We start from the raw sequence: 24,259 nt of genomic DNA, 5'->3' as shown, positions 1-24,259 counted from the left end.
GGCATGAAGGAAGGCACGGTATGAACCGTGACCCTGGACTCTGAAAATTGCAGAAATGGGTCTCGACAGGACAGCGCCTGGAGTTCTGACACCCGTCTCGCCGAGGTAATGGCCACCAGAAAAACGGCCATTAGTGTCAAATCTTTCTCTGAAGCTCGCCGTAGCGGCTCAAAAGGAGAAGCCTGCAGAGCCTTCAAAACTAGCCCCAGGTTCCAAGCTGGACAAGGTGCCCGCACAGGAGGACGGAGCCGAAGCACCCCTCTAAAAAAACGTGCCACATCTGGATAAGCAGCTAAAGACATGCCTGCAACCTTAACATGAAGGGAGGCCAATGCTGCCACTTGCACCCGCAGGGAATTATAGGCCAAGCCTTTCTGTACACCATCCTGCAAAAAGTCCAGAATCGGCGAGACAGGAGCCCGCATGTGTGTGATCGCTTTTGAAACATACCAAGCCTCAAACTGGCACCAGATCCTGGCATAAGCCATGGAAGTGGACTGCTTGCGGGCCTGCAGGAGAGTGGAAATAACATTATTGGAATAGCCTTTGCCTCTCAATTGCGCCCTCTCAATAGCCATGCCGTAAGACCAAAACGGCAGGCGTCCTCCATTGCCACCGGTCACTGCGACAACAGGTTCGGTACCAGAGGTAAAGGAAAGGGAGCCTTCACTAGCATCTGTCGGAGATCCGCATACCAAGGCCCCCTGGGCCAATCCAGGGCGATGAGAACCACTTCTCCTGGGTGAAGCGGAATCCGCAGGAGCACGCGCCCTATCAAGGGCCACGGAAGGAACACATACCAGAGGCCAGGGTTGAGCCAAGGCATCCAAACCGGCTGAGCGAGGATTTCTCCGTCTGCTGAAAAGCACGGGACTTTGGCAGTTGAGCTTGTCGCATAAGATCCATTACGGGCTTGCCCCATTTGGCACATATCTGCAGGAATACTTTGTCTGCCAGTTCCCATTCCGCTGGATCGATTTGATGCTTGCTTAGATAATCGGCTTGCACGTTGCTCTGACCTGCAATGTGAGCTGCCGACAGAAACTGTAGATGCAGCTCGGCCCAGTGGCAAATCTGTTCGGCCTGCGTGGCTAGAGCTCTGCACTGAGTGCCGCCTTGTCGGTTTATGTAGGCCACTGTTGTTGTGTTGTCCGACATCACTCTGACAGCCAATCCTTCCAGGGTCACTTGAAAGGCCAGAAGCGCCTGAAACACCGCTTTCAACTCTAGACGATTGATGGACCACTCCGACTCGTCGGGTGTCCAAAGACCCTTGGCATGCTTCCCCTTGCAATGTGCGCCCCAGCCCTTCAGGCTGGCATCTGTCACCACTAGGCACCAATCGGGGAGCGTCAGCCGCATTCCTCGCCGCAGCATGCTGTCTGAGAGCCACCACTGCATGCTGAGTCGGGCCGCAGGGAGCCAAGACAGTCTGCATTGATAATCCTGAGATACTGGAGACCATAGTTGAAGCAGGGAATACTGCAGAGGTAGATAACTACACAGGGCAAATGCAGCGTGGCTAGGGCAAAATACGTAACCTAATACCAAGAAAACAGCTCCAGCCAAATTTGACTGTTGGTCGCGGTGCTCATTGGGTGAGATGGAGAAAAGCCCTCAGAAACCACTGGTATAATACTGGTGGTTTAGTGCGTGGTTATGCAATGTTTGTAGAATAACTCACGCAGCAGTTCTATCATTGGGCAAAAAACTCCACTGGCCTGGGCTAAATTTTTTAAGCCTCCAGCTCAAAAATTCTCAACACTACAAGAGAGCACTCCGTTCCTGACGAAGCCATGTTTCTAGGTGAAACGGTGGTCCCCGTTGAACGGATATAGAAGAGTGCCCGATAGAAATCATAAGCTAAGTGCTATTTACTATCCTGTGTTGCTGAATATTAGCATATAAATAATATATTTGCTAAAACTGTGTGTAGAACCTTGAGGCTTAAAAAATTTAGCCCAGGCCAGTGGAGTTTTTTGCCCAATGATAGAACTACTGCGTGAGTTATTCTACAAACATTGCATAACCACGCACTAAACCACCAGTATTATACCAGTGGTTTCTGAGGGCTTTTCTCCATCTCACCCAATGAGCACCGCGACCAACAGTCAAATTTGGCTGAATACTGCAGAGGTCTCAGGTGCGCTCTCACCCAGGGCACCAAATCCAAGGTGGCCGTCATCGATCCCAACAGCTGGACAATGTCCCAAGCTCGCGGGCGGGGCACCCTCAGGAACAGACGGACCTGATTCTGAAGCTTGCACCGCCTTTGCTCGGGTAGGAATACATAGCCCGAGGCTGTGTCGAACCGTGCCCCCAAATATTCTAGAGATTGCGAGGGGGTCAGGTGACTTTTGGCTACATTGACGACCCAGCTCAGAGATTGCAGTACTGAGACCACTCTGACTGCAGCTTGATGGCTCTCTGTTGCGGAGTCCGCTCTGATGAGCCAGTCATCTAGGTACGAGTGAACCCGGATACCTTCTCGCCTGAGCAAAGCAGCTACTACCACCATTACCTTCGAAAAGGTTCGGGGAGCTGTGGCGAGGCCAAAAGGCAAGGCCCGAAACTGGAAATGTTTTCCCATCGCCGCAAACCTCAGAAACTTCTGGTGCGGGGGGCCAAATTGGAATGTGCAAGTAAGCTTCTTTCAGGTCCAGAGACGTGAGAAACTCTCCTGGCTGTACCGCCGCACTGACGGAGCGCAGGGTTTCCATGTGAAAATGCCGCACACTTAGGGACTTGTTTAATTCTTTTAAGTCCAGAATAGGGCGAAAAGACCCACCTTTTCGCGGCACCACAAAGTAAATGGAGTAGCGGCCGCAGCTGAAATCGGCAGGAGGCACCAGGGGAAACCGCCCCAATGTGAATCAAGCCTTGTAAGGTCTCCTCTACCGCCGCCCGTTTGGAGGCAGAACCGCATCGGGACTCCACAAACACGTCTCTTATCGGGGCATCGAATTCTATTCGGTATCCTTCTCTGATCAGGTCCAAGACCCACTGATCTGAGGTAATCTGGGCCCACTCTTTGAGAAAGAGGGAAAGACGTCCTCCTATAACAGGAATCGAGTAGGGGGCCAGCGCACCCTCATTGAGAGGGTCGCCCTTGAACTCCAAGTCTTGAGCCTGCTGCTGCGGAACGTTTGTCCGAGCGAAAGGAGTCCCTCTGCTGAAAACCGGCCACGAGAAGTGGACCCAGCAGAATGCCCTGGGCGGTACCTTCTAGCTTCACGGAAGCGAGGTCCATAAGAGGAGTGAACCGCCTGACCCTTGGAGGGAGGCCACGGCCTATCCTTGGGTAAGCGCTGGGGTTTAGCATCTCCCAGGCCTTTCACAATTTTCTCCAACTCCTCACCCAACAGGAGAAGGCCTTGAAAGGGCAACTTCACCAACCTTTGCTTAGAGGCCATGTCAGCTGCCCAATGCCGTAGCCACAGAAGACGGCAAGCCGCCACCGCTACAGCCATCTGTTTAGCCAAAGCTCTGACAATATCATAAAGGGCGTCAGCCAAAAAGGATAAGGCCGACTCCATTCGCAGAGCCACTTCAGACAAGGGCTCCGCTCCATCACCGGGCTGTTCCACTGCCTGTTGCAACCATGCCAGGCAGGCTCCAGCAGCATAACAACTGCATGCAGACGCCCAAATAGTAAGACCAGCAATTTCAAAGGACCGTTTAAGTGCTGATTCCAGTCTATGGTCTTGCATGTCCTTCAGGGCAACACCTCCTTCAACCGGGAGGGTAGTTCCCTTTGTCACAGCTGTGACTAGGGCATCCACCTTAGGCATTGCAAAGCGAGCCAAATGCTCCTCACACAGAGGGAATAATTGCCCCATAGCACTGGAAACTTTCAAAGGTCCTTCGGGGTCAGCCCATTGAGCTAAAATAAGCTCTTGGATGGAGTCATGCAAAGGAAAGGCTCGAGCAGGCTTTTTGGTACTTGCCATCCTCGGATTTCCAGAGGAGACCACGCCACTCCCAGGATCTTCAACAGAGAGGACCTGTAAGACAATCTGAAATAAGCGCTGGCAGCTCCTCGTGGTGGAAAATCCTCACCGCGGACGGATCTTCTGGATCCAGTGGCCCTTTTGCACCTTCCTCTGTTTCCTCTGGCCATGAGGGCCTGCCAGACCCCTCAGAGTCACCACATCCCGACCACGGGGGGGGGGGGGGGGGGTGCGCCACTCTCTGAAGGGGAATTTACCCTTCTGCGCTTCTCTTGCGGCCAGCTATCAGGGAAAAACGCCTCAGAGGGCAATCCCAGGCCTGCATCCACCGGAGGGGCAGTAAGGGGGGGCCGTAGAAAACCCCTGTGGCTGAGCTCTTTTAAGCATATATGCATTATGAAGCAATAATACAAAGTCAGGGGAGAAAAACTCGCCCTGGGCACCCCGTTCCAGTCCGGGGCTAGTAGCTCTTTGGCCAGCCTCAATTCGAGGGCCCCCTCCGGTCTCCAGACCCTCCGCCTCAGCGGGGGTCGCGCCATGTGGTGCTTTCAAAATGGCGCCCGCTGCCAGCTCCACTGAGCAGGAAGAATCATCGCTCGCCATGCTCGGGCTGGCTCTTACACCTTAATAGCACGTTTTACAGAGCCCCACTGCTGATCTGCGCTTGCCACACTTGGAACAGCACTTAACACTCTCTGCAGCCATCGCCGAAAAACGGCGGAAAATTCAAAATGGCGGCTTCATGCCAAAAACGTCCCGATCGCGGGCCCTCCCCGGAGGAGTCAGAAAACACTCTTACCTCACTGGACCGAGTATACAAGCTCCGGTCACGCTGTAGAAACTGAAGAAAACCTCTTGCTTTTTTTTTTTTTTAACGCTGTGAGGAAAGTAGAGAAAACAGCAAAAGAGGCAATCAAATCAACTCCGGAGGTACAGAACAGTGGGAAAGGCAGGGAAAGGCGAACCAATGTGCCTGCATCCACCAAGTATAGAGTGGGAAAGAGCAGGGAAAAGTGAAACTAATGTGCTCACATCCACTGGGGGGATGGGTAAGGCAGGGAAAGGGCTAACATATGTGCCTTTAAAGTGAAACTGCTATAGCCTCTAACACCCCGGCTAACAACTGGCAAGCCAGGAGCCACCCCCAGGCAGATTTTTTAAGGAGCATGATCAAGCTGCAACCACCCTGCTTGGGGAGATAGAGAATACTGAAGAGGCAGTGGAGCTAGCTGACCATGTGGCATTTTGAAATTTGAGTGCTCTCTATCTCCCCCTGCTGGTTGATGGACACAACCCATACGTAATGGCTTCATCTGATGATGACAAGGAAGTAGGCTTTGGTTGATGTCACTGGAAATTTCCTTTAGATCTTGATTAAATGGGATGTAGATCGTTACGTCATCTGCGTATATGTATGGGTTATGGTTTTGATTTGATAGTAGTTTGGCCAAGGGTATCATCATTAAGTTGAATAAGGTCGGTGAGAGGGGGGATCCCTGTGGAACTCCGCATTCAGGTATCCATGTAGCTGATGTAGTCAAATTAGATGTCACTTGGTATGATCGTGTGGTTAAGAACCCCTTGAAACAATTGAGAACGTTGCCTCCAATTTCGAAGTACTCGAGAATGTGTAGTAGTATCCCATGATCAACCATATTGAAGGTGCTGGACATATCAAATTGTAGAAGTAGTATGTTCTTGCCAGTTGCGATCATTTGTTTAAATTTATTCATGAGAGTAACTAGTACCATTTCCGTACTATGGTTAGACCGGAATCCTGACTGGGAATCGTATAGTATTGAAAATTTGTTTAAATAGTTTGTGAGTTGTTTGGTTACCATCCCTTCTTTTAGTTTGGTTATTAAGGGAATGGATGCTACTGGCCTGTAGTTGGTTAGTTCACTAGCACTCTTCTTTGCGTCTTTGGGTATGGGGGTGAGTAGAATGTTTCCTTTCTCCTTCGGGAAGAGTCCAATTTGTAACATATAGTTCACGTGATTTGTGAGGTTTGTTATAAATTGTTGAGGGGCGAATGTCATAAGGTTGTTTAATAATCTAATAATCTTTATGGATCTTCCATATAAGAATTTGTCCATACCTCCTTTGAGCCCCATGATTTATTTACCTCTGGCAACAGATCCATAGCTTAGTTAGGTGTTGTGTGAAAAAAATATTGTCTACAGGTTTTTTTTCCCAATCTGTTGGTCATTAGTTTCATGGAATGACCTCTTCTTTTTATATTATTTATTTATTGGTATTTATTGATTGCCTTTTGAAGAGATTCACCCCAAGGTGGTGTACAGCAGGTACAGATTGACATAAAACTTACACCTGTGTTAACAGCATTACAATAGTAAAATGATCACATATAAATACAATAAATGAGCATAAAAATGTATAAGACACGTAGAGCTTTGAGATCAGAGATTATGCAGTGTCTTTCTACTACATCTATTCCTAAAATACACTTCACAAAGACACAGGTGTCCACTTTCTCTGTTGCAGGTCCTGGAGAGTGAATCAAACTACTGCCACTCCTGCTTTTAAGAAGAGTTTAAAGACCTGTTTGACAAGCTTTATGATTTTGTCTGAGTGTGTTTTCTGTAAGTATATTTTAAATAGTGTTCCTTTTGTCATTGTTTTCTATGCTTTTTTTGTTATAATTATGGATGTTATTTTGTGATCCATTTAGTTTAGGTGGACTATAAATGTGCAAATAAATAAGGAAATCAAATCCTAGCAATAGGGATAACATGTATAGTGTCAGAACACAATGAAACAGTACAATAAAACAATCATATAGTAGAAATGTAATAAATGTCAATGGAACACAAATGATACACCATAATAGCATGGAAGAACATTCTAGGTCACTTATGATATCAACAAAATATGAATGAAACTCCTTAATAGGCAACACATTAGAAACATTCATATAACATAGATATGATGCTCACAATGTCAGCAGGATACAAATGAAACACCTTAATAGGTAGCCAAGGGGGAGCAAATGCTGTTAATATATATATAGACAGATAAGATGGATAGGACAATGTCATTGGGATAAATAGATGGGTAGTTAAGTTGGAGACAACTTTTTTTTTTAATTTGTACCCCGCACTTTCCCACTCATGGCAGGCTCAATGCGGCTTAGGTACTTATTTGTGCCTGGGGCAATGGAGGGTTAAGTGACTTGCCCAGAGTCACAAGGAGCTGCCTGTGCCTGCAGTGGGAATCGAACCCAGTTCCCCAGGACCAAAGTCCACCACTCTAACCACTAGGCCACTCCTCCACTCCACTCATGTATATAGCTGAAGGTAGATGTTGGTAGAGGCAAACCATAACAGACATCCCCTTGGCAATATCGCTTACAAAAAGGTTAAAAAGAATCGGCTTAGGAACTGAACCTTGCGGCACACCACTGGTAACACAGCCTTTCCTCAAAGTGGGTTACTTTTACCACTTGCCACGAAGCACCTAGCCACCAGCCTAGGGTTACCCTGCGGCCACTTAGAGGGTTTATCCCCAGCACAGCTCAGGTCCGCCTGAACCTGTCGCTTGTGCTCTACACTAGCACCCTTTTCCCATCAAATGGGTCACAACTGCCTCTGGGCGAGACTCCCGCTCTCCAATTATCCCCAGTGATTTCTAGGTTACTGAGACCACACTCCCAGTGGTCCCATAGTTCCCAGAAAGCACTCACAGACCCAACACACAAACCACCAGGATTCTTTATCAGTCCAGACAGAGAGGCAATAAACTAAATATTGTTTATTGTCTTTTAAAAATCAAACAATAGAACAAAATAGTGCAATCAGCAAACAATAACAGGTAACTGAAATACGAATCAATTATAGCACTAACATTTGCATACTGTCTAAACAGTACCTGGGAAGATCAGGACATATAATTCACCGAGCCTCAGTAAAGAGATCTGTCTCTCTTTTCTCCCAGGTTAAGACTGAAGCAACAGCCAACAACAACTGCTGGGCAATTTCAAACTCCAGGCCAATCAAAGCCAAGTCACATTTTAAAAGTATACTGTTCACTAACAGGCTTATTTTCGAAAGAAAAGGGCACCCATCTTTCAACACAAATCGGTAGATGGGCATCCTTCTCCCAGGGTCACCCAAATCGGCATAATCGAAAGCCGATTTTGGGCGTTCCCAATTGCTTTCCATCGCGGGGACGACCAAAGTTCACGTGGGCTTGTTGGAAGCATAGCAAAGGCGGGACTGGGGTGTGCGTAACACATGGGCGTCTTTGGCCGACTTTACTTGGTCCATTTTTTCTTGCAACCAAGCCTCAAAAAGGTGCCCAAACTGACCAGATGACCACCGGAGGGAATCAGGAATGACCTCCCCTTACTCCCCCAGTGGTCACCAACCCCCTCCCACCCTCAAAAAAGAACTTTTAAAATATTTTTTGCCAGCCTCAAATGTCATACCCAGCTCCCTGACAGCAGTATGTAGGTCCCTGGAGCAGTTTTAGTGGGCGCAGTGCACTTAAGGCAGGCGGACCCGGGCCCACCCCCCCCCCCCCCACCTGTTACACTTGTGGTGGTAAATTTGAGCCCTTCAAAACCCACCACAAACCCACTGTACCCACATGTAGGTGCCCCCCTTCACCCCTTAGGGCTATGGTAGTGTTGTACAGTTGTGGGTAGTGGTTTTTTTTTTGGGGGGGGGTTGGGGGGGCTCAGCACACAAGGTAAAGGAGCTATGCACCTGGGAGCAATTTCTGAAGTCCACTGCAGTGCCCCCTAGGGTGCCCGGTTGGTGTCCTGGCATGTCAGGGGGACCAGTGCACTACGAATGCTGGCTCCTCCCATGACCAAATGGCTTGGATTTGGTCATTTCTGAGATGGGTGTCTTCAGTTTCCATTATCGCTGAAAACCGGGGACACCATCTCTAAGGACGACCATCTCTAAGGTTGACCTAAATGTTGATTTGGGCGTCCCCAACCATATTATCGAAACAAAAGATGGACGCCCATCTTGTTTCGATAATACGGGTTTCCCCACCCCTTCACAAGGACGCCCTCAGGAAAACTTGGGCGCCCCATTCGATTATGCCCCTCAGTTTACTGCTCACTAAGTGAAACTAACAGAGGGCATTCAATTTTTTATAACAGCTTTAACATAAAACATGCACCACTTGCTGGCCAATCTAGATAAATGCACTTCAAGAGTTAATAAGGGCAATTTTACAAGTTTAAAACACATTGTTTTGTCACACCACTACTCTGTTGTCTTCCATTCAAGTAGTTCCTAACCTACTCAGTCACTTTAGGACCCATACCGAGGGCACTTAGTTTATTTATAAGTCTTCTATGTGGAACTTCCTGGGAAAACTGAAAACTCGTGGGAAAGGAAGCAATGTCCTTCTGTGGATTAGGAACTGGTTACTGGGCAGAAAACAGAGGGTAGGGTTAAATGGCCATTTTTCTCAATGAAAGAAGGTGAATAGTGGAATGCTGCAGGGATCTGTACTAGAACCGATGTTATTTAACATATTTACAAATTATCTGGAAATTGGAATGAGTGAGGTGATTAAATTTGCAGATGATACAAAACTATTCAAAGTTTTAAAACACATGCAGATTGTAATTAAGCTGGAGGAAGACCTTAGGAAACTGGAAGACTGGGCATCCAAATGGCAGATGAAATTTAATGTGGACAAATGCGAAGTGATGCACGTTGGGAAGAATAATCTGAATCATAGCTACCTGATGCTAGGGTCAGCACTCGAGAAAAGGATCTAGGTATCATTGTAGACAATACGCTGAAATCTTCTGCCTAGTGTGCTGTGGCGGCCAAAAAAGCAAACAGGATGCCAGGAATTATTAGGAAAGGGATGCAAAACAAGACCAAGAATATTATAATGCTCCATGGTGCGACTTCATCTTGAGTATTGTGTTCAATTCTGGTTGCCGTATCCCAAAAAAGATATAGCAGAATTAGAAAACGTTCAAAGAATAGCAACCAAAATGATAAAAGGGAAGGAACTCCTCCTGTATGAGGAAAGACTAAAGAGGTTAGGTCTCTTCAGCTTCGAAAAGAGACAGCTGAGGGGGGATATAATTGAGGTCTATAAAATCCTGAGTGGTATCGAACAGGTAAAAGTGAATCATTTATCAAAAAGTACAAAGACCAGGGGACACTCAAAATTACATGAAATACTTGTTAAACAAATAGGAGGAAATATTTTTTCACTCAAAGAATAGTTAAGCTCTGGAACTTGCTTCCGAAGGATGTGGTAACAGCAAGTTAGCGTATCTGGGTTTAAAAAAGATTTGGACAAGTTCCTGGAGGAAAAGTGCATAGCCTGTTATTCAGACAGACATGGGGGAAGCCACTGCTTGCCCCGTGATTGATAGCATGAAATATTGCTACTAATTGAGATTCTTCCAGGTACTTGTGACCTGGATTGCTCTGACCCAGTATGGTTATTTTTATGTTCTTAACAATGTCAAAGGCTTTGTTAAAATCTAAGTACACCACATCGAGCGCTCTTCTTTGATCCAACTCTATGGTCACCAAATCAAACAAATTAATAAAATTTGTCTGATAAAACCTGCCCCTAGTGAAACCATACTGAATCCATAGGATTCTAGAAACCTCACTACTCTCTGTTTTAGAAGTGTTTCCATTAATTTACTTAGCACAGAGATCAGACTGACTGGCCAATAGTTTCCAACTTCCTCCAACATCAGTGGAGAGAAATCCACATCTACCCTTCTCCAGTCCTCTGGAACCAGTCCCGACCCTAGAAAAGAACTGAAAAGGTTAGCCTGCGGACCTGCCAGAACTTCCCTAAGTTCCTTCAGTACCCTCGGATGTAAGCCATCCAGTCCCATCGCTTTGTCTACCTTTAGTGTAGCCAGCTCCTTATAAATATAGTCCTCTGAAAATCGTTCAGGCTGTACCACACTTCTGTTCCTATTTGTGTTTGTTTTCTGCAGTCCTACTCCCAAGCCCTTCATCTGTGAACAGAAAACAGAAATTTGTTTATCAGCTTCTAAATATTCCTCCCCTTCATCTTTGAGTCTCACAATGCCACTTTTGCACTTCCTCCTATCACTAACATATTAAAAAAAAAAAATTACCCCCTCATTTTACTGTATTGGTTATTTTTTCTTCCATTTCTGCTTTGCTGACTACTTTACCAGCATCTCTTAGCTTTTTCAGATATTATCGCTTGTCTTCCTTTTCTGTGATTTCTTGTAGATTTTGAAGGCTAACCTTTATACTTATGTTTTCAGTTACTACTTTTGAGAACAAAGGCAACTTTTATTTACTTTTCTAATAAAAAGGTTTTTTACCCTTAAAGTAGCTCCTTTCAGTATTTCCCCCTGCTCTTCTACTCCTTTCTAGGTATTTCCATCCAACTAACTCCACCTTGAGGTAATCCCCCATCTCAACAAAGTTAGATTTTTTTATTTTTATTTTAGTGTAGAACCTTCACTTTTTTATGAACCCTCTCCACACCTGTATTACTATTCAACCACATCATCCAGTGATTACTGGATGCCAGATGATCACCCACTAGAATATCAGAAACATTCTTCCCATTCGTAAGCACTAAGTCCAGTATGGCCCTATCTTGCGTGGGTTCCATTACCAATTCTTTGAACAGTTCTCCCTGAAGAGAATCCAGAATCACCCTTCATCTAGAAGACCCCACAAGACAGATACCCCAATCAACATCTACGCTGATGATGTCACGATATTCATCCCTTTCCAGTCCACCATTACAGAAATCTCGTCGAAAATAACCACTGCCATGAACATCCTAGCATCCTGGGCCAACGCCTTCAAGATGAAAATGAATAAAGAAAAAACTCAATGTCTAATCCTTTCATCACCACATGCTACTCAGCTCCCAACCACCCTACCCACCCCCGAAGTAACCATCCCAATATCTGACAATCTAAAAATCCTAGGAGTAACATTAGACAAACACCTATCTCTAGAATCTCATGCAAAAATCATGACGAAGAAGATGTTCAACATGATGTGGGTACTGAAAAGAGTGAAACCATTCCTCCCACAGAAAACTTTCCGCAATATAGTACAATCCACAGTGCTCACCCATGCCGACTACTGCAACAGCATCTTCATTGGATGCAAAGCCCAAATCATGAAAAAGCTCCAAACCGTCCAAAAACACAGCAGCTAGACTCATCTTTGGCAACACCACTACGGAAAAAACTTTACTGGCTCCCCATCAAGGAACGCATAAACTTCAAAGCCCACACAATGATCCACAAGATCCTCAATGGCGAATCTCCAAGCTACATGTCTGACCTGATTGATCTTCCAGCTAGGAACGGGACCAAATCTTCTCGAACATATCTCAATCTTCATCTTCCTAGCTGCAAAGGCCTCAAATACAAAACCTACTACGCATCCAACTTCTCTGTCATAGGCAGCCAACTCTAGAATGCCATACCTCGACACATCCGAAAAACCACTGAACACCTACCCTTCTGAAAACTGCTGAAGACTTACCTCTTCAAACAAGCCTATCCAAATGACCCGTCCTAACTCCCAAACCTAATTCCACACCACTAGTATCACCCATACTCCAATCCTTTCCCCACATCTATCACTAATGTCCTACTCTATGTAATTATGTTATCTCTGTTACTTTGTTCCATACTTTGTATTATCTATGCGATACTCTGTACCATACTTTGTAAGCCGCACTGAACCTGCTATCGAGTGGGAAAGAGCGGGGTATAAATGCCACAAATCCTATATAATAATTCTCACCTCCAATGTTCTGACTTGCCTGGAACCATGGCTCATTCTGAGTTGGTCTGCTAGGCTCCGTAGATCAGGCTGACATCACTGTAGCCATTATGATGTCAACTTCAGAACCCGGGGGAAAAAAACCCATGCCTCACAGCTGATCCATGTCCAGAGGAGGGTCGCTTGACATGGGTGGCTTGAGGGGGGGGGGCAGGGGAGAGAGGAGGGTCGCTGGGCATGGGTGGCTGGAGGGGGGGCAGGGGAGAGAGGAGGTTCACTGGACATGGGTGGCTGCAGTGGGCGCAGGGGGAGAGGAGGGTCGCTGGACATGGGTGGCTGCAGGGGAGCCGAGGAAAACCTTGCTAGCGCCCGTTTCATTTGTGTCAGAAACGGGCCTTTTTTACTAGTAAATAAATAAACATCTGGCATATTAAAATCACCTACTAGTACTTCCCCTTTCACAGCTATATTTTGAATGTTTTAAATTAAATCTCTGCCCTCTTCTTTTGCCTGTGAAGGAGGCCTGGAGTAAAGGAGCAACAGGTCCTCATGGATAAGCAACAACAAAAAAAAAAAAGAAGTAAGATCCAACAAAACGAAGAGTCCAAGATGTGATTCAAATTCTGAGGTCTTTTTTCACTTCTTTTCTGTAAAATGTAGCAAAGATTTGTTGTTGTTTTAGTTAGATTGGCTATTCTTTGCTATACCAGCAAGATTGATTGCACATTTTTAAACAACGCTCATTTATTCATAATAAACTTATCCACTTCTCATTTCCTTCATCGTCTCTTAACATCCCCTGAAGTCCCACTTCTCTAGAATCCTACTGACTAGAATCCTCACAATGAAGAGTCTGAGTCTTCCCCTCATGGGTCATTTCTCGTCAAGAAGGACAGATAACTAGCTAAGATATCTATATCTATCTATATATTAAACCAGTACAACCACCTAGCCATAGAAAGGAAACAAACTTCTATTTTATTTATTAAGTAATTCAAGAGGAGAGAGATTTACAATACTGTACACTTCCATTATCTATAATATGCAACATTATCATCACTTCATTTACATCCATAATGCTTACAAAATGATGACCGCTGTTCTCTCCAAGCTTTTTTCCTTTTCTCCCATGTTGATATTTATGCAGATATTTATGTTTTTAGACCCCTGAGGCAGGTAATATTTTATCAAAATTTTGGTTGTGTCAGGTTTCCTTTTTTGAATAAAATTTGTCTCCATCTTCACTTGTGGCCTACTGAGCTTCTTTTCATCTGGTAGGCACATGAATGCCTGTTCCTACCTGCCCTGTCATGCAAGACCTCTGTCAGTCTATGTTGAGCTTTCAGAAGGTTTGTGAGGATTCTTATTCTGCTGTCCTCAAAGAATACCTGCTACAGGTAAGTAACCATGTTTTCTTCATGGACAAGCAGGATACAAAATCTTGACATATGGCAATCCTTAGCTACAGGCTGTCTTCAACAGAAAAAAAAGGGAAAAACAAAAATTGGTGTTGCAACAGGAAGATTAGTGACAACAAACCTTATCATACAATTTCTTCTTTTTCCCCTGAAAATAGTCTGAAACTTAAAAAACAGGCCTAATGGTTGGATTCTAAACCACAAATAGATTCTGGAGAACTGTCTGGTCAAACCTACTGTCATGTCGGGAGTCTTCTCCAGACACTACTGTGATATGAATATATGAACAAAAGTCTATGTTCTATGCAAATGCTCTCTATCAAGGCTAACCTCAAGTAGGTTATCGATGCTACCATGACTGACATTGAGGCATATTTTCAAAGCACTTTGGGAGGCTAAGTTCCATAGGTTTCTATGGAACTTTGGGAGGCTAAGTGCTTTGAAAATGAGCCTGATTGTCAACCATGACCTGACTCCCTAGAGCAGTGGTTCTCAAACCTGTCCTGAGGGACCACTAGTCAATGGGATTTTTAAGATATCCCTAATGAATATGCATTTCACAATATTAAAAAAAAAAAAAGAGTAAAAAGTCAACTCACTTGAATAAACAAAATAACAGAATGATGGGGGGGGGGGGGGGGGGGGGGGGAGACCTCAGAAGACCATGGTATCGGTATCACTCGAATATCCCCATATCAAGGTATCATAACATTTGAACCACGGTTCACAGCTTCTATCACTGGTCTAAAAAACCCACAACTAAAACCGTTTGTTCAAAATTTTGTATGAAACATTTTTTATCATTAAATAAAATTATAGCATGGTCAATTTTCTTTAACATGCACAGCTTCAATGAAGAACATGACGGTATGTTGCGAAACAGCTAGACTTAGCTTGAGGCGATCTGAGGCAATCGGATGGTCCCGAATAATCCCAACAGGGACCCATTTTACCACTCGGCTTCCTCAGAGGATTTGGGTTACTACCCACGTAGCAACTCAAATGCCATCAAGTGTTCAGTCTGGATTGAGTTTGAGCAGATTTTTGAGTGATATTTTTCCTTTTTGGATTTTTTTTTCACAATATATAACAATAAGTAGCTGTATTCCAATATAGTTATACCCATTAAATATAGTAAACTTCAAGTAACCATACAACGTATTAAATTACCTTATTTAAGTTTTATATCAAAATTTTCCACATAAATAATTTACAAAACTCTTTCTAGTTAAACCCCATCAATTCCTTTAAAATATCCAACAGTCTTTATACTCTTACATATCACCCTATCCTAAAACTCAAACATACTCCAAATAGAAACATGCCTATAACCAATGGGTTATACACAGCAATATTTGTTGAAACCAAAAACCCTCTCCTACATCATTTTTTCCTCTATAACAATACTCATAATCATGCATTGGCTTGAATAATATTATCTTTACATATAATAGTAATGTTTTCTGATCTCCTATATCCTTATCCATTATATTTTTCACAACATTTTTCATTTTTTCTCAATTTCGATCATCAGTCCATGTGGACTTTCCATATCAAAGTTATTCAAAACTTCTAAAGTCCAAATACACTCCAGCGGAAATCCATCTTAAACTAATTACTTTGTTTGCAACTCCAACTGGTCTATTGTTCTGGATTCAAACATTCACCAATGTAATTGAACATACTACTACTGCTACTACTTATCATTTCTATAGCGCTACTTGACATGACTATCAACAGCTCCTTTCTCTCCTTGAATTTCTGATTATCCAGATGCATATATGTGTATTACTTCATCTGCTTAAACCCAACACATTCCTGTGTTTCGCTATTGCGCATCATCAGGGGTTTTAACCTAAAATAAACCCAATAATATGGAAGCAACAACATAGAAAATAGCTCTTGCCCATTACATATAATGTATTCCCCCTTAAAAACATCTACACATGATAAAATATACTCTTTCATATCTTGGTCTTAACTCTCACGTTTGCGGACACAATCTAAGGAAGCGCTCCACTACAGGCACTAAGAGCAATGGAGCCGGTTCCACCAGGATGCCTACATATGCGCATTATTTATACTACCCGATTTCACTGAAAGAGGACTGTCACACCTACTAGCATACTGGCCATTCAACTTCTTTATTGAGGTCCTTCGGGGCTACATATTCCACTTAAATAACAATTTGTTTCAGTCGCAACATTTTTTTGCATTGTCACCTCTGCTATTTTGATCCAATTGAATAAGCACTATAAAGCATGAATCATGTATGCTATGTGGGGTGGTGACTCAATTTTGCACTGTATTTTATCTAAAACCCCTGATGACGCACAATTGCGAAACACAGGACTGTGATGGGTTTAAGCAATCCAAGGAGTGCAGTGTGCTTTCACCTTTGTGGACATGATGTTTAGAAAAAAGGTTGCTATGTCTATTGACAAATTAAAGTGAAATTCCAATACTACCTGGGAAGGAACTATGTTTGGGTGCACCTTCTTATAGGAGCATCAGAGAGGGCGGTTTCCTACATTCTCATCTGTACATCCTTCAGGATTCTTTGGAAGGGCTGAGGAATTGGAGGATAACCAATGCTTCTCCCTGACAAAATTGATGAATGAAAATGCTTCAGGTGGAGATTTATGCCTCTTGGGAGTTAGGGAGTGATCTGAAGGGATGCCTGGTGACTTCTTCTCCTAGAGGGCATCATGCTCTTCGTCAGATCCCCAGGAGAGTGTTCTGAATTAGACTCATAAAGGTACTTCAATGTTATAAAAGTATTTCTACTTGCCCCACACTACTAACCATTGGGTCAGACCTGAGCCAGTGACAGCAAGACACCGAAGATTCTGGTGTGCCAGTGATGCTTCTTCCCCTGATGCACTAGAAATCAAAACCAATAGGGCTGACATCGATTTCAAGCACCTTGAGGCCTTGGCATCAAGATTTCTCCTTCAAGCAGACTGTGGGTCTCAAGAATCAGCTGTGATCGCCTCATCTTGACATCAATGTCAAAGCCACAACATCATATTGAGGGAATTAGTGCTTCATCCTCTCTCCTTCAAAGGCTGCCATTAATAAAGGCACGGCCTTCACAGTAGGGGTAGCCACATCCAGCCGAGACACGGGGTATATTAAAACCAGAGTCTTGGAACCCTAGAGGCTGCTGCACCCTCTCCAATGGTACAAAGTGGGGCTCACATCAGGCATGCTTCAAGGACACTGGAGACCTTGGGTGCCATGCTTCAATGAAGGTTGATGTTGAGATGACTCTACTAGAGGATTGGAATTGATAAGGATGAAAATGAATTTTTCCTCTTCTTTGGATAGGAATCAGATGATGGCTGCTCCCAATGTCCTCTATTGATGCTGACTGTCAAGGATGATGAAGACACTCTCGAAGTCGATGCATCTTCAGAGTTCAATGCAGCTCCAGTGCCCATGACCTTACGACACTGGGAGACTGGGCATCTGAATGGCAGATGACGTTTAATGTGAGCAAGTGCAGGGTGATGCATGTGGGAACGAGGAACCCGAATTGTAGCTACGTCATGCAGGGTTCCACATTGGTAGTCACGGACCAAAAGGGGGATCTGGGCGTCATTGGTGATGATGTGTTGGAACCTTCTGCTCGGTGTGCTGCTGCGGCTAGGAAGGCAAATAGAATGTTAGGTATTATTAGGAAAGGAATGGAAAGCAAAAATGAGGATGTTATAATGCCTTTGTATCGCTCCATGGTGCGACCACACCGCAAATATTGTGTTCTATTCTGGTTGCCACATCTCAAAAAAAAGATATAGTGGAATTAGAAAAGTTGCAGAGAAGGGCGACGAAAATGATAAAGGGGATAGGATGACTTCCCTATGAGGAAAGGCTAAAGCAGCTAGGGCTCTTCAGCTTGGAGAAAAGGCAGCTGAGGGGAGATATGATAGAGGTCTATAAAATAATGAGTTGAACGGGTAGATGTGAAGCATCTGTTTACGCTTTCCAAAAATACTAGGGGGCATGCAATGAAGCTACAATGTAGTAAATTTAAAACAAATCGGTTGAAAATCTTTGTTCACTCGACATGTAATTAAACTCAGGAATTCGTTGCCAGAGAATGTGGTAAAGGCGGTTAGCTTAGCGGAGCTTAAAAAAGGTTTGGACGGCTTTCTAAAGGAAAAGTCCATAGACTTATTAAATGGACTAAGGGAAAATCCACTATTTCTGGGATAAGCAGTATAAAATGTTTTGTACTTTTTGGGGTATATTGAAAGCAGAGTCTTGGAACCCTAGAGGCTGCTGCACCCTCTCCAATGGTACAAAGTGGGGCTCACATCAGGCATGCTTCCTGGCAGTGCTATAGAAATGCTAAGTAGTAGTAGTAGTAGTAGTAGTAGTAGTAGTATTTGTGACCTGGATTGGCCACTGTTGGAAACAGGATGCTGGGCTTGATGGACCTTTGGTCTTTCCCAGTATGGCAATACTTATGTACTTATATACTGACACTGATGTTTCCAATGCCAAAGTTGATGGACAGGATGTATCAATGCAGAAAGTTATTTTTCTATCAAGAATCCTTCCCTTTGACATCTGGGAACACAGAGAACAAGTAGAGGGATCATGGTCAGGTTCCAACCACTGCAGACTCCAGTTATATGTATCCATAACTGACATGGTGCTGTTGCTCTGGGAACACCTTTTGAAGAAACTGAGGGTAGTCTTACACATGTCATCTGGAAAAATTGCTGCAGTAAAATCAAACACGATGTGGAAAAATATCCCTGACCAACAGCCCAAAGTCTAGGAGACTGCATTAGACTGAGAAAAAAAGAAAAAAAATGGAAACATAGAAAATACCAGAAAATCCTAACTAGAGTGATACTAGAATGAAAAAGTATTTGCACAACAGCGACAGGATTTACACAAAGGAGAGCTACCAAACAAAAAATGGCTGTGCGGAAAGCAGTGGTGTATTTATTCAAGGTGTGTGTGTTGCATATGCACCCCTTGTCAGACTTGCTGCCCTGCTCTCCATCCGTACCTTAAAATAATTTCTGCTCCAGTCTTTGCCCAGGCAGCGGCATTCATAGGCTGCCTGTGGCCTGCACCAGGACTTCCTCCCTGAACCGTCCCATCCCTTCTGACTCGACTTCCTATTTTATATAGGGTAGGATGGTTCAGAGAGAAAGTCCCGGTGCACCGACCCACCCCTTCTGACTCAACTTCCTGTTTTGTGAAGGGCGGGATGGTTCAGACAGAAGGTCCTGGTGCAGGCCACAGACAGCCGCTACCTGAGTGAAGACTGGAGCAGAGGTGATTTTAAGGTACTGGTGGAAGGGGCGTGGAAGATGCACTTCTTGTTAAAAATTCCTGGCTAAGCCATCGGTGGAAAGTGCTGAAGAACAACACCCATATGTGAGGACTCTAAATCCTGCTTATCCTTGGAGAAACCAAAGCATCAAATGAATACGCCAGTACAAAGTTGCTTCTGGATTAACAGAAATCTTCTTGAGGTAGTACAACAGCTACATTTATATACATCGGTCCCAATGTATTCCACAATTGCTTGGGAACAGGCCACAGTTTAACCACAGAAAATATATCCACTCCAGCTCAGGCAGCCAATGCAATTAGTCAGTTACTTAACAATAGAATGGATCAGAAAGTAGCAAATCTTTGCATTGTTGATGAATTTTTCAAAATGTCAACTTACTACTATTTTTAACTGATGTCTCCAAAAGTTATCCCAAGACTGCTTGTTTCAGAATGAAATTTAGGAACCCCTTTTCATAAAGAGCTTCCTATCATTCTTTGATTATACTATATTTGTGTTTTAGGGGGTAACTTCATAACAGGATGCCTATGTAAGATGCTCAAAAAGGTCTCTATTTTATGCCTATTTTATAAAGGCCACAAAAACCTCTAACACACTCCAGCCATATAATAATTCCAAATAAATTGTACTATTCAAAATAGACTCATAATAATGATAATTCATATAAATATTTTTTTCATCTTAATATAGAGGGACCATCGTATAAAGGACAGTAAGTCATGCCCAAGAAACATAGCAATTTCACTTGGTGATGAACACAGCACTCTCATTACTGCCTTAATCTTGCTGTAATCATAAATCCCAATTTTTCTGTAAACACATATTTAAAACAGTCTTTAGTCATTTATCCATCAGCATTATTTTGTGGAAAAGACCTTTTCAAAGAATTATATATAAATAGGAATTCTCTGGCAAACACTGTTCCTTGAAAATAGGATACAGCACATACAATTCCACAAACGTAATTATGTTGCAAGCCAATGCTGTACGTCAGGACATGGCTGTATGCTGCTGCAAAATTTCGAAGCACTTTCTTTCAGAGAAAGCACACATTTCCCCGATTACTCCAGGGCAGTAAAAACAGGCCTATTTTATAAAGGCAACATATAGTAGAAAACATTTTTATAAAATAGGTTCCTACAAGGACCGCCAACAGTGTAAATTCTCTTGCACAAATTTATGCCTGTGCTGAAGGTGTAAATTTGTAATATATTTTATGCATGCATACATATAGTTTAGAAATTAACATACGTCATAACTCTGCCCAAAATGTGCAGATCAGGTAAAAGTACAAGCAATCTTGTGATACACCTGCTTTACTCATGTATACCCACGCAAGTTTATAATAGCCATTTTCCATGTTAAAACATGCTTTACACATGGAATATGTTTATAAAATTACCTCCTACATATACTGGTACAGAATTTCTATGATGTTTTTACAGGAGAAACCCCCAAACTTAATTACATGTCAAGGGCCAGAAATAACTTAGAATGCAATAAACAGATCAAATTAAATTAAAATAAGACTTTTGTTGTTAAATATCTAAAACCTGTTTTTATAATATTGCTGTTTAATATTTTTGGATTAAATTTGAGCCACAGATAATCAGTGCCACACGCAAAACAGAGTGAAGCAGCTAGTGCAGGCAAGAGAAAGCACTGAAGCAAAACAGTAGCCATACAAAACTAAAAATGCTACCAGCTACTTAAAAAATCTTTTGCAAATCAACCTGAAGTGAGAGGGTCCTGTGAAGGGGACCTAGTGGAAGCCTGAGCAACAGCAGGCTGTTCTGGTGAACCCTCCGCTATTTCTGCCCTTCGCTGTTGTTCGGCTCTCTTAAGCCTCAGCTGCTGCAGGCGCTTGCGGATTAAACTTAACCCAGGCGCTCTTAACTCTGACAGAAAAGGGCAAAGGATACAGACAGAAGATTAATACTAGAAAATGAATGCAATGAGCTACTATCCTGAGATAAACCAGCTGCTAAAGAAATCAGCATAAAATAAAAAAAATTCCCAGTGTAGTAGGACCAGGAACAGCTCATAACTGATAAATTCAAAGTTAAGAAAAGGAGCATTCAACAACTAGCTACGAGGCCAATGTAATAAAGCATTGAAGGCTTAGCACAAAGTGTAGTACAGGCTCTGCTTACATTCCCCTGTGCTTTGATGACCAGTCTATACCGAGGAGTTTAGCGTACAAGAAAACTGCAAGTAAAGAAATGCATAGTCACTATTCATTTAAAGCCAACTGTAATGAAGGTGTTAGCTTTTAAAGCTGGATGCAAAGACCTGTATACAAGACGGCCTGTGATCTGAGTAAAAGTTTAGTTTATTTTTCTGTAAGGTTACCAGATTGTTGGATTGCAAATCTGGGACGCCAAGATGGGACAGGGCACGGTCTCTCCAAGTGCAACTTCCACCATAAAAATTATAACCTACTAAAACTTAATCTGTTACTTTTTGTTTTAAAAGTATATTCTTTATGTTCCTTACTGCAAAATATCTAGGGTTAAATCCTATTGGTTACACGTGTATGTCCGGAGCTTAGGCACCTGCATTTACACAAGTTCTATTAAGTGCTTACACCTAAGTTACTGGCACATATCTTGCCTGTTACATTAGTATTCCATTAAGAAAAGTAGGCACCTACTTTCCTGTACAGAACAGGCTCCTAACAGGCACCACCAGGGTGTCTATTTCTAGGCACTCAGTTACAAAATTGTCCACCCAAGTGGGTGACATGTTCAGTTTCTGAAACTTTGAACTGGATCCTAAGACATTTTACACTGTTATCTATCAGACAATAAAAATATCCAACCCTTGGTATCTCTGGCTTGCTTTTATTGTTCTGCATCTCTCTCTTTTCTGGCTCTCGTCTGTCTTATGAGTGTGGGAGGTGAGAGTATATCCTCTCCTCACCCTGGATTTAAGCATATATGTCTATATCTCTTCTCCCCATATGCTAGCCAATCTGTAGTGCTGCACTATGGTGGCCGCATCAACCCTTCCCAGGACCTGTGGCAGCAACAGCAGTCATAACAGTAAAGAATGCAGGGTTACATCAAACCTGTGAGCACGCTGAAAACAAGCCTCTGCCATGTCCAGTCTCCTGTTTTAGTCTTCATATTCTGGAAGGTGCCAGGAAGGGTTGATGCAGTTACCAAAGTGCAGCAATATAGGTCAGCTGGCTCATAGGCAAGGGAGATCAATGTTGCAGAATTTGGGAGGAGGAGAGTGGACTCACTGCTGGGAGATCCTGGACTGGGCCTGGTTGGTAAGACACTGGAGGCGAATTGGAGATGTAGGGGCAGAAATAGATTGACAGGAGACACACTAGACATATGGAAGATGCTGGGGAAGGATGGAGATACTGGAAGGTGGAAATAGTGAGATAGGGGAGATACTAGACATGAGGGTTAATACAGAGGGGGGAAATAGAGAGACAATACAAATGTTGAACATAGGGAAATATGATGGACACAGGAAAATAGGGAGACAGAGGGCATTCTGGACATAGGGGAAATATGGAGATGTTGAATGGAGGGGAGAGAAAGAGACAGAAGGGATGCAGTTTAAGGAGAAAGTGGGAGAGTGATTAAAATTCATGGAAACCTGAGAAATAAGGCAGGGGAAGGAGAGAGTGATAGGAATTGGGGAGGGGGCTGGGATGAGGGAAAGAAAGCTGTAGTTAAGTGCTGCAAAAACAGAGATATTAAGGAGTGGTTGGTAAGAAGTGAAATTTGGATAGGGAAGCAGAAAACTAAATGGAAAAAAGCTGGAAGAGCAATGTTAAAAGATGGATGTAGGCGAGAAAGCGAAGGCAAGAGGATTAAGAAGAAATGGCAAATGGAAAGGGACTAGCGATCCTTGGAACAAAGTTAAGAAAAGAAGTACAGAGGAAAGAAGAAACCAGAGCCTGGGACCAACATAATTAGAAACATAAAATGGCCAGACAACAGGGGTAGAAAAAAAAAAAAAGAGTTTTATTTTTAATTCTGTGATGGAATGTCAGTTTATATTCTGTATAGTACAGGGGAAATATTTCTAGTTTTCAAGATATTGTACACCAAGCAACAGAATGGATTATTGTGGTTTCAGCTTAATTTATCTATAATATTTCTGTTTTAATTTGTAGTCACTAATTTCTATTTACTGAGGGGGGGGGGGGGAGGTGTTTGTGTGTGTCTATCTATCCAAGATTGGTTATTCTGTTAACAGAGTTTCTACGTAAGGATCTGTAGTAACTTGGTTTGTTTCATTTTCCCAATGGGTGTACTGATGTTCTAGGGCCCACTGCATATATAGAGTACTGCCTCTTCCTTGATAAAGACCTTATGTGAAATTTGGAAGTAAATGCTATCAATAGAAATCAAACAAAATAAAACATGGAAAAGAAAATATGATACCTTTTTTATTGGACATAACTTAATACATTTTTTGATTAGCTTTCGAAGGTTGCCCTTCTTCGTCAGATCGGAAATAAGCAAATGTGGTAACAACCTTCGAAAGCTAATCAAAAAATGTATTAAGTTATGTCCAATAAAAAAGGTATCATCTTATTTTCTTTTCCATGTTTTATTTTGTTTGATTTCTATTGATAACCTTTAAGAGTGGACTAACACGGCTACCACACCTCTCTACTTAAGATGGAAGTAAATGCTGGAATAGCAGATTTGCTCTAGGTCCAGAGTTACTTTTTTTGTAGAGTTTTGTATGACTTCACAATATGCCTGGTCTTGAGTAGGGTTACCATAATATATACTTGCTACTACTACTACTACTACTTAGCATTTCTATAGCGCTGCTAGGGTT

At 43.2% G+C, this 24,259-nt stretch overlaps 1 protein-coding gene across 6 annotated transcripts in view; it reads right to left on the bottom strand.

Moving 5' to 3' along the window:
- The window catches only part of DCAF6 (DDB1 and CUL4 associated factor 6), a 540,954-nt gene that overhangs the window by 254,163 nt on the left and 262,532 nt on the right, over positions 1-24,259 (bottom strand). For 2 of the 6 annotated variants that reach the window (XM_030203854.1, XM_030203855.1), the window contains exon 11: positions 21,178-21,342. The exons of the other annotated variants lie outside the window; for them this stretch is intronic. In XM_030203854.1, coding sequence (XP_030059714.1) covers positions 21,178-21,342 — 165 coding nt within the window. The remainder of the gene's footprint in view (positions 1-21,177; positions 21,343-24,259) is intronic. 6 annotated transcript variants of the gene reach the window in all.

This window comes from Microcaecilia unicolor, chromosome 5, assembly GCF_901765095.1.
Source record: "Microcaecilia unicolor chromosome 5, aMicUni1.1, whole genome shotgun sequence".
In the NCBI taxonomy this organism is placed as follows: Eukaryota; Metazoa; Chordata; class Amphibia; order Gymnophiona; family Siphonopidae; genus Microcaecilia; species Microcaecilia unicolor.
Note: the sequence above shows the minus strand (reverse complement) of the source record. Positions and strands in the feature narration are given on the sequence as shown.